Source organism: Neopsephotus bourkii, unplaced genomic scaffold (genome assembly GCF_033783945.1).
Source record: "Neopsephotus bourkii isolate Nb327-2 ecotype Australia unplaced genomic scaffold, CSIRO-AGI_Nbou_v1 NB_39, whole genome shotgun sequence".
Classification (NCBI taxonomy): Eukaryota; Metazoa; Chordata; class Aves; order Psittaciformes; family Psittacidae; genus Neopsephotus; species Neopsephotus bourkii.
In genome coordinates, this window is record NW_026900556.1 from 798,468 (window position 1) to 814,850 (window position 16,383).

Below are 16,383 nucleotides of genomic sequence, written 5' to 3' on the forward strand. Positions count from 1 at the left end.
ACGGGAGCACCAGGACCCCTGGGCCGGGTGTATAAACAGGAGGAGAGAGGCCAGCTCAGAGCTGGGAGGTCTGGCACTGCACAGGGGGGGGCTGCAGGGTCACATCTGGAGCCCTGCACAGCCCCAAGCCCTGCTCCTGGCCATGGAAACCTACAGAGTTGATAAATGGGTGAATAGAGACTGGTGTAAAGCATCAGTGGCTGCTTAGGGAGGGCGGGATGTGTGCCCAGCGATGCTGCGATGCATAGATGTGTGTGATTATTGTTTCCTCATTGACCCCCCCTCTTTATTTGGCATTTTGAAATGTCACCATCAGCAGAGCTAATTTTCACTGCCGTTCCCTCCTTTGTCATCTGTATTGTTTGAAGAAGCCAAGAATCTGTGCATGTGTTTTTTCTCCTCCGTTTTAGATCAAAGCCGTTTTACTTCAGTTTTGGCACAGGACGGGAATTCATTGGCAGGGATTAAAAACAAACCTTAAACATCCTGGCCTCTCTGTCCGTCCCTTTTCCACACTTTTTGCCATTTAAGTGTTTCCAAGCTCTCCCTGCCCCCTCCTCCGTGGGAGCACCAGGCTTTACAAACCCCGCTATTCCCTTCATCCCCAGCATTTTCCCTTCAAGGCCGTGATTTTGCCAGTGCCTCTGTTTGCCAGAGCTTCAAGACTTTCAGTTTCTGTTTAGCATAAAAAGCTTTTGGCTTGCATCAAAGCGTGTTTCCAATTTAGAGCAAGCTGGAACAGAAAGGCTGGGATGGCAGCAGGGACTCCCATCCCGGATTCCTCCAGCGTGTGGGTCTGACTTGGTCTTGCAATGAGAAGACTTTGTTCCTGCCTCCTCTGGTGTTCAGTTTGATCTCAATGGAGGGGAGAAAGTCTCACTGGTTTATGCAGTGCTGGGGGAATTGGCCCCATCCAGGATCTGCTGGATTCATGGCTGTGGTGTAGATGGGAAGCGGTGTAGGATGTGAGCTGGTTGGGGTGGGAGTGATGGGCAGCAGAGCTGGGGGAATAACTGGTTTAGTGGGGAGTGGGGTGGAAGATGATCCGTGGGGAGGTTTCACCTGGGATGTTCAGTGCGTATCCCAGAGGTGATGCAGCAGAAATTAGGGAATATTGGGAATAATTGGGAAGCAGTGATTCTTTTCTTACCCAGGTGAGCTGGGCAGCAGAGGGACACCTGAAATCAGGGTGCAAGGGAGAAGGTGCATAGCACCTTGTGATTGCCCTATAGGAGATGTAGAGACAGCACAAGTGCTGGTGGTTCCCAACAGAGCTCGGAGATCTCTGATGGATTTGTTGTGTTTAATTCTCAATGCTGCTTTTGGGGAAAGGAATTACTGAACTTCCATGGATCATTCCCTGTCCTCTTCTGTTTCACCTATTTCAGTCCAGTTTAGTGTGATGCTTGGGGAAGTAAAACTGCTGAGCTGCAATAGGGCAGTTCATGGGGGCTGAGAGAGCAGGGAACAGGGAAGAGCTCCTCAGGGATGGCTCCAGCACCACTCCTGCCACTTGGTCCATGACCCTAAAAGTGCTGGGGTTTGCAGTTTAGGTGGATTAAGCTGGTTCTTTTTGTTTGCATCATCTTGAGCATGGATGGGGGACACTGATGTGGATCCAAGCCCTCCCAGAAGGGTGCTTGGTGCCTGCAGGACCCACTCAGGAGAGGCCCCAGTGTGAAGCAGTCCGTGGTGGGAGGTTTGGGAGTTAACAGATGGCAAGAGGATGAAAGCAGAGTTGGGAATGCTCCATAGAGCCAGCGACCTCCTATTGAACAAGCAGCTTTGATGACCTGGCCCAGGTGCTTCCTTCCTGGAAACAACACAGCCCCTATTGTCTTCTGCAGGGCGAGCTGCAAAGCTGGAATTGCTCTTATGTTGAGAATGGGTTCAAGTGGCTCTGTCCTTTGTGCTTTTACCCTAGTCCTCCATCTCTTGAGCCCTAGCAAAGATGTTTGTGCAGAAGATGTGTGCAAGGGAAATGAGCTGGGTTTTAAACTGCATTTATCTGGTACATCAGAGGCAGGGTAATAGAGTAACATAGGAGCTTGCAGCAGCTGGAGTTTCTTCTTCATGCCTTGTGGAAAGCTGGGCTCTGTACCCATGGCCTCCAGCCTGGCTGCAGGCTCTAGGTGAAAGAAACCCCATGATCTGCTGTAAGACACTGATGCAGAAATCAAACCCTCCTCTAGCAGTGAGGATGGCAGAGCTGGGACTGAAATGACACAGCTGATGGCTGAGCACATGAATCCCCTCACATGAGCCCTTTGGGCTCTGTTGGCATTCCCAGCCTCCGCCTCGGACCTCCCTTTTCTCTGCATCCCACCGCACTGTAGTGACTTAACACCACACAGCACTCACCCAGTGGCCCCAAACAACACGGTGGTGAATTGAGTGACAGATGGTAGCCCTGGTATTTACTACAGACAGTTGCTCCAGTTGTGTTTCCCTCTTTTTCCTCTCCTGGTGGTGGAACTGGAGGCAGTGGGAGCTCTGCTGTAGTCCCTATAGGCTGCAGCAGTGAGTGCCTGATCCCATCTCCCTGCACGCCATGCTGGGCTCCCAAGCATCCCTCCCCGTACCCATCCACAGACACGACGAACCCACTCAAAGAACCAACAAAACCACAGGGTTTTGCCCCTTTGTTGCTTGGTGCCAGGGAGGGATGTGAAACGAGGTGCCTGTGGTACCTGCCAGCAGCACCACATGGGGATAGGGCTGGGTTTAATTCTTTCCAGCCCTGTTAGGGGCCACCGGCTGAGATCGGTGAGGACCACCAGTGGGTTGGTTTATGCTGGGTAATAGCATCCCTTTTCCCATTGCATAAAGAAATCCCTAGAAGTGGCATCCTGGTGGCTGGCACATCCCACTAAAGGTGGCAAGAGGTATCCTGGTCTTGCCTGATGAGATGTGGTGCAGCAAACCCCTCGGTGACAGCTCGGAGAGGAGACCGAAGCCGTGTATGAAACAAGGCACTGAAACTGCTCCACAAAATCAAAGCTCATTCCCCTTTATTCCCCGGCAGAGATCCCTGTGTTCATTGATTGTTGACATGACATATGTGGCTTGGAGAAAGGCAGCAGCGGCTTCTGGCAGGGGAGGAAGGGGCCGGGGGGGGGCTGTGGAAGCTGAGATGCTGATTACCAGGGGCAGCAAATAGCTTGCAGCTGCCTCTGCTCAACACGCTCTTTGTGGCTCTTTGCAGCCACTCTTTGGATGCAGCTATTTTTAAGCCAAGGGGGTGGGTGATGCCTCCAGCATCCCCTCTTCCTGCTCCCACCCCTTTCCTGGCCAGTGCTTCCCGGCTTCCTCTTGGGAATGGGGGGAAGCTGCCCCCCCCCCTTGGGGTTTATTTTGGGGTCTGCCTTGGGAGCCGGCCTTGGCTTTCCCCCTGCACCAGTGTGTGTGTGGGGAGCTGGGAAAAGGCAGGGATAAATAAATAGACAATTAGGCAGGCATCCAGCTATGGAGGGGGTGTGCTGCAGAAAGAGGCTCCGGCCGGATTTTGGAATGCCTGAGAAAGCGGCTGGAGCTGTGGGCTTCCCACCATCGCTCTTATCCCGATGGAAAAGGGGAGGCTGCGGCTCCCAAGGAGGAGGGAAAAGGAGGGTGGCAGCTCCCAGCCTTGCTTTCAGGGGGGTTTCCTTCCATTAGCATCTCCTAAAGCCCTGTTTGTGTGATGGGAGCAGGGAGGGGGGTCTCAGCCAGCCCTTGGCATGCTCATTCCATGCTCCAGAGCAAACTCCACTGGTCTTTTCAGGGCTGGAAGCTGAGGTGTGTGCTCTGTTCAAGCAGCAGCACAGTTTGGGGTTAATAAATGACTTATTTGCAGGCCTTGTTGCTCTGTTAGGGTAAGCATTAGTGAATATTATATTCCTGCTTTATCCCAGCCATGCATTATTCATCAGGTTTGGAGGCTGTAAAAGGGACATTGTCAGGTTAAAACTTGCGTGGAGGCAAGCCGAGGGCTTCAGTGAGGTTTTGTGAACAGCTTTTCTCTGCGCTGCTGAATGCAGGGGTTTCACTGGAGTCTTCCCCTTTTTATCTGTGGGGTTTTTGAGGCGTTTCGGGTGGGGGAAAAGAAGGAGAATTCCCCTGGCAGGTTTTGTTATCATGGGTTCTAAGATAGAGAAGGGAGGGAAAAATGCCAGCAAAACACTTCTTGACCAGGTAATGAAGGTGCTTTTGGTAATCCCTGTTTACTAAGACCTCTTTGTTTCACTTTGTCCCTTCAGAGCTGCGGCAAAGACTTCCCTGCAGTCACTGAAGTCAGATTCTAAGTAGGCAACCAGATAGAACAGCCAGTCTTGCTGCAGGTTAAACTCACCATAGGTGCATCACGTGCGTAGCAGCTCCACGTTACCCTTCACCTCCTTCCCGTTGGATCCAGGAGTGGATTTGTCTGTATATTAACATGGATTCTCTGCGACCTCCTCTGCAGGGAGAGCAGGGGCAGAGGTGCTGCTCCCGGAGCCATGGGAGAGCTTGGGAAGATTCCCACCTTCCAGGGAGGGTTTATTCCCTGATGTTTTCCTGGCACGCACTCCAGGGCCATGCCCTGTTGCACTCCATGCCATGGAGCAGCAGGGATGTGGATGTGGGTTCTTGCTCTTGCACGTATGTTGTAGCTAGAGATTCATAGCTGTGGCTCTCCATGATTTTATAGCTTGGGCATCTGCAAGTGTGGTCGTGGGATGCTCTCCCACTGTGGTCCATGGTGCTCACCACTCTCCTCCCATTCCCTCTACAGTGGCACTTGCAGTGTTCCCTTTGCTGGGGGATCCCTGTGGAGGCAATGGGTGCACAGGTTGGTTTTGGATGTGTCCCAGCAGCACCTTGAGCTTACAAAGAGGTTTGTACCAGTTGTGATGCTGAGCTGGGGAGAAAGAGTGGGTTTTTGAAGCACACCCATCCTCATCCCTTTCCTCCTTGTTCCACCAGTAACTGCATCAGTAAAGTCACAGCAGATCACCAGGGCACTGGGGAGCTACTGGGATATAATTAGGGCTTTGGTTCACTTTTCTGGCTGCTTTCCCATTAGGGGAGGGACAGTGGGGATTATGGACAGAGCAGATGTGTGGAGGAAGGGGGATGTTTGGCTTGCACGGGTGGTTAATGCCGTGCAGGCTGATGCTGTGCAGTCTGTAGTCCCAGGCATGGGGGATGGAGAAGCCTCTTGGGGCTCATCCCCCTTGGGGGCACTGGACCCATAGTACTTCCCTCTGCTGGGGCCAAATGAGAGGTTGTGGGGAGCTCATGGTTGTGAATCTGCTCTTTTCCCTATGCAAGTGCAGGAGCCAGATGTGAGCAGCTGGTTTAGGGAGAAAACGCTCCTCCCCTGGGACACAGGCTCCTGGTGTCTCCCAGCCTTTATCCCTAAACAAGGTGGGCACTCACAGCACTTCTCCCCCTTGAGTGCTGTTTGCAGTGACCACAACAGCTCTTTGCTGTCTGTATCAGTGCCTCCATTGCACCATGCAAAGCCCAGCTTGCCCTATGACAGCCATGTGTGCCTGTTGGAGCCATTTCTGCTTGGAACTGCCTTTCTTGGCCAAAAAGCTTCCCGTTTTATGCCAGTTGGGGGAATGACCAGTGGTCAAAGGTTGGAAAACACTTTCCAGCCTCTACCTCGGCTTCTGGAATGGTGTGGAAAGTCCAGGCTTGTCTGGAAGCTGCTGGGAGCAACAGAGAGCAGAGCAGATACGGGGTTTTCTATAGGGTTGAGGTGCAGGATGTGGCTGCTGCTTGGTTGGCCAACCCAACCCAACCTCTTCTGCTTGGGTTGGCCTTTGCACCTCTAGCTCCAGCCCCCCAAGGACCCTGGGAGCCCGGGTGCGTGGTATTCCCAGCCCAGCAGGAAGCTCCGCAAAGCCCATAAGAGCAGTGCTGGGGAGTAATGAGATTTCCAGCCTCATCTGGCTGCATTCAGGAGCTTCCAGTGAAGCATCTGCACTCGTGGGAGTTGCCCGAGCTTCCTGCGGATCTGGTGCTGCCCTTCCCTAGGGTTTTCCTCACCTCTTATCGTTGAGGGCTGGTGCAAGGGGCTGCATTGATTGTCCTTAGGGGTGAAAGAGGGGTGCTTGGGGAAACCCCACCACATGGGGTGTAGTGCATGGCTCCAGCTGGAGATAATGCAGTGTGGGATGTAACTGGTGTTGCTTTGCTGCATCCAAACCAGAGCCTGCGGCTTCCCTATAGGAGGATGCTGTGTGACCTGTGTGTGTGGGGTGGGGTGGGAGGAGCATTGACCACCCATAAATCGCCTTTACCCACTGGAAAGTGAAATCTGCTGAGCCCAAAAGAAGCCAAACTGGGGAGAAACAGCATCTATAGCCCTGTAGTACAGCATTGGGTCAGCACAGAGTTGGGTTGAGTGGGTCTAACCCTGTGTCTTGTGAGTGTGCATCTGAGAGGTGTCTTGATGACTTTATCCATCAGGAGGTGATGCTTTCCTTTTAGTTTCGTGTTTTAGTGGAAAAGAAGAAAGAAAATGTCTGGTTCCTATGGAATGGGAAGTTTTTTCTTCTATTGAGACACCAGGAAATGTGTTCCTATTTTATGTGCTCTTTTATTGTGGGAAGCACTTGGAGTTTTTCTCTTTCCTCTATGTGCAGTTCACTGCTTCCTTGAGCTGTTGTAATGCAGGGCCTTAAATTATCCAGAGCTCAAGATGCTGGCTGTCAGAGGTGGCTTTGCAGGGCTGTGGTGATGCTGATGGTGTGTGTCTGCTCTGATTCCTCTGCTCTGGTTTGTCTGCAGGAGAGGTTGTGGGATGGCTGGAGACCAGGAGACCTGTCCCTCCTTCCCCTCTAGGCTGGAGGGGAGATGGAGTCACTTAGGGAGGTACAGGGCTTTGGTTGATTTAATTTGCTGCTTTGCTTTGATGGCTTTTACCTTGGCCATGCCCATCCTTGCAGGTTCAGAGGAGACAGAAGCAGCAGCTCATTCACAGCCCCTTCTCTCCTCTAATTTCTAGTCTGCATCTTCCCAAGTCTCCAAACAGTCTGATTTGATGCCCCATCCTTGGAAGCGTTCAAGGCCAGGTTGGATGGGGGTTGGAGTAACCTGGTCTAGTGTAAGGCATCCCTGTATATGGCAAGGGAGTTGGAACTGAGTGAGCTTTAAGCAGGCTCAGCACTGGTGTGACTGGTTTGCAGAGCCAGCCTGGGCTGTTGGGCAGAGCCTGCCCCAGTTTGGCCTCTGCTCTCCAGCCCAACCAGTGCCCAGGTAGATGCTCAGTCCAAGTGTAGGTGCGGTTGGACAGGGTTTGGATGACTGGCCAGCATGGGTGGAGATCATCCAGCCTCAATCCAAGCTTCCCACCTCCTGAGCTGTCTCCAAAGCTGGCGTCACCATGTCTGTGACCATCTCTGGGTGCGGGTGACCTGACGGGCCCTGCAATGGGGATGTGGTGTCTGATGTTGTTTTGCTGGAGCCTTTTTGCTGCTGGGGAGGGATGGAGGTGATGCTGTGTGCATGGAGGTGATGCTGTGTGTTCATGGAGGTGATGCTGTGTGCATGGAGGTGATGCTGTGTGCATGGAGGTGATGCTGTGTGCATGGAGGTGATGCTGTGTGCATGGAGGTGATGCTGTCAGCATGGAGGTGATGCTGTCAGCATGGAGGTGATGCTGTGTACGTGGCAGCACGAGGTGCAGGGGACCACTTGGGACTTGTCTCCTACACCGAGGGGGTGGAGAACAGAGCTGACAAGGCCAATTTGAAGCAGTGCAATTTAAAACTCAACTATCAAGATGCAAATGATGCCCTCCTTTCCTTCCCACCCCCAAACGACTGCGTTTCGCTCTCCAGGCAATTCAACCCTGCACCAAGCTCCGGTCCATCACTGCCTGTACAGTCCCCAGGCCCGTGGTCTCACCATGCTTTTGCCATCAGGCTGATTACCATGACAACTCATTGGAATGCTGCTTATTTGCTTCCCCTTTGGCTGGGTAATCGTTGTAGCTGTTGTGCCTGCGTGTCGGGAAGCGGGGAAGATGCCACGCTGGCAGCTGCGAGCAGATGGGGTCGGATCCGTTATCATCTATTCCTCCCACCCCATTCTAGGAGGGGAGGAGGACATTTTGCATTTGAAACGCATTTAAATCCCAGTGAGCAAGAGGGAAGAATAAGCCCTTGGGTTTGTAGGGCTGCGAGATGGTGACTTCAGTGTGGCAGGGCTGGTAAGTGCCTGTGCGCTCCATTTGGTCCCCAAAGAACCAGGATATAGGTTCAGCAGCTGCTCCAAGCTCTTTGTGCAATGCTGTGATTTTCTTTGGTCCCCAAAGAGCTGGGAGCAGCCCCTTGGCTTGATCCCAGTGGGACCTGGCCCTTGTTCCCATCACAGTGCCGATGTTCTCTGCATCTTCTGTCCTTCTTCCCCTCCAGCTGGACATGGAGGGTGCATGTGCATGGATGCAAGTTTCCCTGAAGGGCTCCCTGGCTTTGGGGATGCTGCAGAGGACCCAGAGGGTCGGACCGTTGCCACCCACTTGGTCACCCTCCCTGCCTGGCATGGGTGATGTTCAGGACAGGATCTGACTGTTCCCATCACACAGGGACCCCTCGGATGCCGTTCAGCAGGAAAGAGGTTAACAGGAAGGAGGCAGGCTAAGCGCTGGCTGCCAGCTCCCGACCCCGCTTTGGGCTGGGAGCAGCTGGGAGCTGCAACACTGGTGCGAAAATCCCCATATAAGGCCAAGAGGAGCTGGCTCCAGCCGCTCCAGCACAGCTCCGGCCGGGATCACACCGCTCCAGCGCCGGCTCCCCGGATGGGCTCCCATGGGGATGGATGCGCATGGGATGCATGGACCCAGACTTGCTGCCTGGGCACCCCCAGGGTGGGTGCTGCTTATGCTTCATTGAGGTGGCCCTGGGTGGGAGAGGAGCTCCAGGGTGCCTGTGGCCAGCCCATGGCCTCACTCAGTGTTTAGACTTGCTGTCTGTGGACATAAACACCAACTCTGCTTAAAAGCGGCCCCTGGCTGAACTCTCCTGCCCAGCCCCTGCACTTCACCCCCTCCCCAAACTGCTCCCAAAGAGAAAATTCCTTCCCCATGGTGAAAGTGGAGCTGATGTTGTTTTAGCTCCTGGTAGAGGCTTGGGAAGGCTCTACAGGGCTTGGCGGGCATGAGGCTAACGCATCCTCCAGGTCTGCCTCTTTCAGCTGGTTCCCTGGGGTACCTCCATTCAGTTCCCTTCCCTATGGTAGAAACCTGGGTTTTTTATTACCTGCTGTGTGATGTATGGAAATGAGGGACTCTTTCAGATTAAACCCTTTTGACTTGCAGCATCAGCCCTTTTGCCCAGGAGTTCATTACCCACAGAGCATCCAGCACTGTGCATCCTCTTGCCACAGCATCTGGGTCTCCCCAGTAATGTCCTGCTTGGGGTTTCTTCCTTTGGGCTTATAAAAGGTCCCCATTCCTTCTTTCTTTCCTTTCCACTGTATGAGGGGGGGTTGCTGGGCTCTGCATCCTAAGAGCATCGTGTCTGGAGGCTGCTGGGGTTGTAGATGTGGAGAGCATGGCATGGCCCAAGCAAGCCAGAGGTTTCTCACTGGCTTCACTGAGCAGTAGCCATTGATAGAAGAAGGCTGTGGATGGGAAGCGTGTGCTCAGGTGGCCAAGAAGGGCTGCCTGCCTCCTGCTTGGGTGGCACAGGGAGAGCAGAGAGCTGTGTGGGGATAGAGGAGCACAGTCTTCTTGCTCCCCTTCGATGGGTGGCTGCTTCAGTCCATCCTTTGCAGAGCTCATTTTCAAGAGCCTTTGTCTGATCTAATAAACCCAGGATGCTCAGCCTGTCAGATGATCTATAAGTGTAATAAGATCTGCCTGCCCCAGAGCTCTGCTCGCGTTGTGGCCCTATCAATAACCTCATTCCTGGTGGCAGGAAGCCTGAAAGGCTCATTAAAGCCCTGCTCCTGTGCCAGCCTGGTGCCTGGGTAGCGCTGGGCACACCACGGCTACTGCATCAGCACCAGCAGGCTTAGCACCCAGCATCAGGATGAGGCATCCCTGGTGCTGGTGCATCCCTATCTGGGATTTAGGGATGCCATACATAGCTGATAAGGGAGCTTTCTGTGACTTTAAAGGAGTTGGTGCTTTCTTGCTGGTGGGAATGGTGGATGTGGCTCTGGTGTGGTTTCCCTGTGTCAGGAGCAGCCTGTCCAAGCTGCGTTGGTACCCTTGCCCAAAGCATGGTTGTCTCATTGCTCTGATGCGACGGGGCAGTGTTTTGCTCCACAGCAACGCTCCTGCTTGCATCCCACCTCGAGCACCGCACTCGGTGACACTGGGGATGGATGAAGCTTTTAGCATCCCAGCCTAACTGTTCTGTGGCCCTGTGCTCAGCAGCTGCCTTTGCAGAGCACCGAGGAGCGCTGCGAATGAGCAACGCGCTCTCAGCAGCCGCCTTCATGAATATTTGAGCTCAGAGGATTAACATTGGTCATGAAGCATTTATGGAGGCAGCGTGGATGTGTCTCCCCCAAGCAGTGCTGGAAGCCAGGGCAGAGCCAGTCCAAACCCTTCCCATGCAGCATCGCAGTGGAACGGGACGGCAGAGCCATGATCCCCCGCCGGGACAGCCCCCGGTGCCAAGGCAACCATCCCGCCATGCGAGGTAGACAAATGGTGATGGGGTTTTGCTTTCCCTTCCCCTCCTGGTTCTTGGCAGGAAGTAAAATGTGCCTTTTGTTTGGTTGCCTCCTCCCCCTGCCCCGTCGCCTTTCTTTAAGGGTTGTGTTCCAGATTTCATCAACCCACGTTGTGTAAGAGCCCTGGAGAGCGGCGTGGGCATTGGCCCTGGCCCACCAAGGCTATGGCAGGAGCTTGACCCTGGGGTTACCTGCTCAGAAAACATCTTGTGTGCAGTTGGCTGAGCAAAGGCTCTGTTGTGGTTTTGGATCGAGCTCCTGCAATGTGTTAGAAACGATGGGGAAGGTGCTTGGGGAAAATCTGGACGTTTCTGGACCTAAATAATGCTCTTGTTTCTACCTCAGCCCTTCAAAACTATGTGGGAATGAGGGACTTTTGCAGATAAACCCTGTTGGATTACAGGATGCCTGTGTGTTCATCACCCACAGAGCATCCAGCACTGTGCATCCTCTTGCCACAGCGTTTGTCTCCCCTGTTAATGTCCAGCCTGGAATGGCTTCTTTTGGGGCTTATAATAGGTGCCCATATTTTCCTTCCTCTCCAGTGTATAAAGTGGGGGCTGCTGCAGCTGCTGGGCTCTGCATCCGAAGAGCATCTTGTCTGGAGGCTGCTGGGGTTGTGGATGGGGAGAGCTGGTGTGACTCCCTTCCTGGGTGCCTGGTGATGGGAGGGGAGCGTACTATAGGCTTTGTGTAACACAGAGAAGGACACTGCGAGCACGTGCGTGTGTAAATATGGATCTGTCATACCAGCAGGAAACAACAACCCCATTGTTTCTTGGCTCTGGTTCCTGTGCTGATACTGGCAGCGTGGAGAGCTGTAGCTGCTCAGATGGTGCAAGGGCTGCAGGCACCAAGGAAGAGATGCTGCTTGTGATGGTGCCCGCAATGGTGTCCTGTGCTGGTGCACTCTGCTGGGCTTCCAGGCATCAGATCCAGTCGTGGGGCAGCTGTGTGCTCCATCCCATTGACTGCAGCAATGGGAATAGCAGAGGGAGGGTCAGTGTCTGGGGATGGGGCTGTCCCCAAGGTGGGGATCAGAGAAGCCAGAGCTGAGCCTGAGCATCCGCTCCTGCCTCACCCTGACACCAAGGCTCCCCATGGCCCTGGGGTCTGAGGCTGGGTTCAAGCTTGTATCAAAGCATCTGCTCTTCAAAAGGCTGCTTCAGGTCCCAGCCTTGTTGTTGGTTTGGTGTCTCTGCTGTATAAAACCTCCCTGCTTTTGCATTTATTTATTCTCTTCCAATTGCTGGGGCTGTGCAGTCCTCACCTGAACTGGGACCAGCCTGGGGACCAGCTCTGCTCATCCTTCCTGGGGCATCCCCAGGCCTGAGAAACCCACGAGCACAGACATGGGTGCTTGTAGATGGGAAAGGAGTCTGTATGTCTTTGTCCCATGCTTCAGAGCCTCTCCCATCTCCCCTGTGCCCACACCCCTACCACAGCTTCAGGCTGGCCCTGTTCTCTGGGGAGAGCAGCCCTGTGCCATGGCCAGCTCCTCCATTGGGATACTGGGTGATTTCGGGATGCTCCTGGAGATCAGTGCTGCCCCAGCTCCATCCTTTTCCTCGGTGGAGGTTGTGTGTGCGTGCACATTTCCACCTGATGCCGTCTGCATTTCTCTTTGCTTCAAAGTGCCTGTGCTGCTTCCAAGGAAGGAAGAGAATGGTGTAAAGGGATTTACATCCCAAGCGAGCCAGGCTGCTGGTCTGTCAGGTTTCATCTGCTACTGAGAGCTGTGGGATGCTGCGGGGTGGTGGGTTCATCCCTGATGCTGTCCCTTGCCACAGGCACAAGGGGGGCTAGAACCAGCTTTGCTTGCAGCCCTTTGGAGGTGCAGCAGTGGACAGGGATGGGTTGGGCTGTGCATGATGCCAGCCCTCACCCTCACAAGGAGAGGCGTGTGGCAAAACCACTTCATGGGCTGGTTCGGTGGTGATGGGGCCCCAAACCGGCTCCTCTGCTCCGGGCACGCTTGGGTTGGGTGTGAGCTCCGGGGAAGCCGCCCTGAACACTGCCATGGGGTTAAAGAGGGAGGAGAGCAGGGAGGCTTCTCCTTTCCTGTACCAGCTCCCTGCAGGGCCTGCCTGGGAGCTGAGGGGTGAAAGAGGGACTAAGTGGAGAGATCCCCTTTTTCTCCTCTCCTGGTTGCATTCCCCGGTGCTCTGCGTGGGGAAGGAGGTTGGACCCAGCCCTTGCAGTCCTGGAGGCCTTGGCTGTGCTGAGTGAGACACAAAGGTTTCTAAGGCTCTGCTTGGAGCACAAGAAAGTTTTTCCATTGGGTTTTTATAGCTTCCAGTTTTATTTCTGTTGTCTTAAGACAAAAAATCCTCTTAGGAGGCGACTCCCCACGGCGGTGCCTGCGCCGTGCCAGGCTCTGGGCTTGGCTTTGCTCTCCTTCCTTTTCCTTCCATCCCCTGGGGTCTGGGGATGCTGATTTCCATGAAGGAAAAGAGGAGGTTTTGGTGTCACTGATGTACAACTGGTCCTGTTCTTTCTCTGTGCTGGGCATTGATGCTGCAGCACCCGTGATAACTCCATGCGCACCCTGGGCTGTCATAGGATGCTCCTGGGGCAGGGAAAGCCCTTTTCCTGGGGAATGGGGTTATTTCCCACAGCCTGCAAAGGGGTAAACCAGGGCCTTGGGCTGATCTGAATTTCATGGCGTCCTCACATTCTCCCCATTCACCCCTTCTTTGCTGCTTTTGGAAGGGTGTTTTTTGGCAGGGGAGCCACGGTTTCCATGGTAGAAACCTTAACAGCATCTTTAAATCCATCCCTCCTTGGCCTGGCTATCTGGAGGGCACAAGAAGGCTTTGGTGGGGTTAAGGAGGTGGCCATGAGCAGATCTGGATTCCTTTGGTGCTGTTGGCCACTCAGAGAGGTCCCTCTGCCTGGTCATTTATGCCCCAGGTGCAGGTTCACAGCAGGATGCAGTGGGGAGCTCAGTGTCACTGAGCCTGGTGACACAGAGCCCTGTGCACCCGGAGCGGGTTCCACGCTGTAATCGGATGAGCCAGCACCGCTCCAGATGGACCTGTCACCTCTTGTCAGTGCTGACACCTCTCTGGGCCCCTTCACATCCCAGGGGGGCCACAGCCAGTCCCCACTGTGCTGTGTCTGCTTGGAGCAAGTGGGCTGGGGGGTGACACTGTGTTATAAAGCCCATCAGACAAACTAGATCCCTTCCATGCTGTGGTCCCTCCATGGCCAACTCCATGGTTTTAATAGGGAAAAACCTGACGTGTGTCTGGCCATAGTGCTGCCCTGCACTGAGGGTAGGTGAACACTGCCACCCAACCAACCCAAACGGTTCGTAGCTGCAAACTCAAAGCCTACCACTTGGTGCTTTGTCTTGCATCTTGCTGGTAGCAGTGGACTGGATTGGGCTGGCAGGGGTTGTGCCTGCTGGTCTGTATGCCAGCACTGCATGTGGTTGGGTTTGGATACTCATGGGCAGAGCATCTTGGTGTGTAGGATCCTGGTGTCCACCAGAAGAGGTTTTAGGGCTCAACTATGCACTTCCTTTGCTCTTCCCTCCTTAACCACTGCTCCTTTCTCCTTCCCCTCGCAGCCAACAACCCTCCCACAGGGCACCATCAACATGAACCAGTGCACAGATGTGGTGGACGGGGAGAGCCGGACAGGGCAGAAGTTCTCCTTGTGCATCCTGACGCCGGAGAAGGAGCACTTCATCCGGGCTGAGAACAAGGAGATCATCAGTGGGTGAGTGCTGGGCCAGGTCACCACAGGGCTCTTCCCTTAGCCAGGAGGAAGAGGAGGGTGGGTAGGACCTTGCTCCAGACTGGGTGCTGTGCAGTGCATACGCAGTAAGTCCTTCCTCCATACCTAGTGCATGTGCACAGCCATGCCATGCTGGGAGCCTTGGCCAGGCCCCAGAGAGCTAAGATGCTCCTGAGTCACTCATTACTTATGAAGGCCACTGTTTCCAGGTCAGTTTGATTGTCTACCATTGAGCAATATCCTGCTTCCTGCTGCAGAACAACATTCCTGGGGGCATTTACCCCTGAGAGCAGGCTGAGATGCACTGGAGTATCTGTGGGATGCTCCTGGGCTGGCTGTGGCAGCTTGAGCCTCAGCAGAAGGCAGCTATTTGCTGGCAGCTTGGCTGCAGGGTGAACACCAGAATGGGGTTGGAGCCTGTGGGGATGGATGCAGCCCATTCCCCTGGTCCCAGTGGAGCATCTGACCTCTGAGGGTGATTAAAATATCATTGCTCATTGCTGGGATGCAGTTGCTCAGCAACGCTGCTGATTAGGCCACTAAAATGAGCAGATTGTGGTAGGTTTCCCAACTCCAGGTGTTGGATGGTGACCTAGAAACATCCTTATCCATCACTCATATGCTGGGTTGAAGGGTGCCGAGCTACGGGAGAGCTGAGCTGCAAGCACACAGCGATGGGACTGCGAGGGTGCTGCTGCTCTTCTGTGAGCATTTCCTATGTGGAATGCCTGGAGCTCAGTGCTCACTCCCAGAATCTGTTGACATTTGAAACTGAAGCAGAAGGTTGAAGGGATGAAGTGCTCCCTTTTTCCCACTCTTAGAGTCATGGAATGGTTTGGGTTGGGAAGGACCTTAAAGCTCATCCAGTTCCAACCCTTGCCATGGGCAGGGATACCTTTCACTAGAGGAGGTTGCTCCAAGCCCCATCCAACCTGGCCTTGAACACTGCCAGGGATGGGGCATAACTTCCTGAGGTACAGCATCTTCTGCTTACCCAAACCCTGGCAGCAGCAGTCAGTGCTTTCTGTTGAGATGATTTCTATTTCCAAGCATTTTCTTTGGTTGTGACTCCCCCCATTTTGGTAAATACTGGCTGAAATTGGCATTTTTCTAGCAAGAGCTTGGGATTTGGATCAGACTCGTGTTTTCATGTGTTGAAACTTCCCTGCTCTCCTGAGACATGTGAGCATGGGTGATTCCCCCTCTGTGCACTGCCTTGGTGTCCTCTGGCAGCACAGCCACCCTCCTGTCCCCACTTACAGTGGTGGGATTGCAGCAGCTTCATAGCCAGGGGAATTGTGGCACAGGGGAGCCATCTACTCTCCTCTAACCGAGGCAGATGCAATAGTTACACCCCAAAACACAGCCAATCCCCTTGACAAGCCTTGCTCTTCTTTTCCTTTCACCTTGGTTCACAGCTCAGTCTATTGTTGCTGGTCCTGCTCTCCCTGCATGGGAGGGAGAGGCATTGCAGAGCAAGGTGGGGCTGATTTATTGCTCATTGGCCCCTGTGCTGGATTTTGAAGCAGCTCATTTGCTCCTGACTGCAAGCATTAATCATCCCCAAAGAGTCCTGCTCTGACTGGGAGCCAAGCGGGTTCCATCTGCACTTGCAGCACGACAGGAAGGTTCCCGCAGCCGGGGGAGAGTTTGGTTTACGTTCATTCCGTGCTTCTGGCACTTAGTGCTTGACCAAACCCCACTTGATGTGGTCATCCCAGTGTGTGAAGTGGGGGGAACAGGAGAGGGAAGCGGGAACAGCTGAAGCAGGATCCTTTCCCAGTGGTCCATGGGTGATGTTCAGAGATGCAGGGGCAGGTTGTCAGGCTGTGATAGCAGGGCACAGGAGGGTCCCCCCAACAGGCAGCTTGTGCAGTGCATGGGCTTCTCAATGCCAAGTTCGTGATGCTCTTGGACAAAAGCACTTTGTGTGCAGTGTGGGGGTGTTGGCATCACTGAAGGGGGAAGGTTCTGCTGAAGGCT

At 54.0% G+C, this 16,383-nt stretch overlaps 1 protein-coding gene across 7 annotated transcripts in view; it reads left to right on the forward strand.

The window, feature by feature from the left end:
• MPRIP (myosin phosphatase Rho interacting protein) overlaps positions 1–16,383 on the forward strand; it is a 73,476-nt gene that overhangs the window by 15,861 nt on the left and 41,232 nt on the right. For all 7 annotated transcript variants that reach the window (XM_061346092.1, XM_061346082.1, XM_061346062.1 and 4 more), the window contains exon 4: positions 14,231–14,382. In XM_061346092.1, the coding sequence (XP_061202076.1) occupies positions 14,231–14,382 (152 nt within the window). The remainder of the gene's footprint in view (positions 1–14,230; positions 14,383–16,383) is intronic.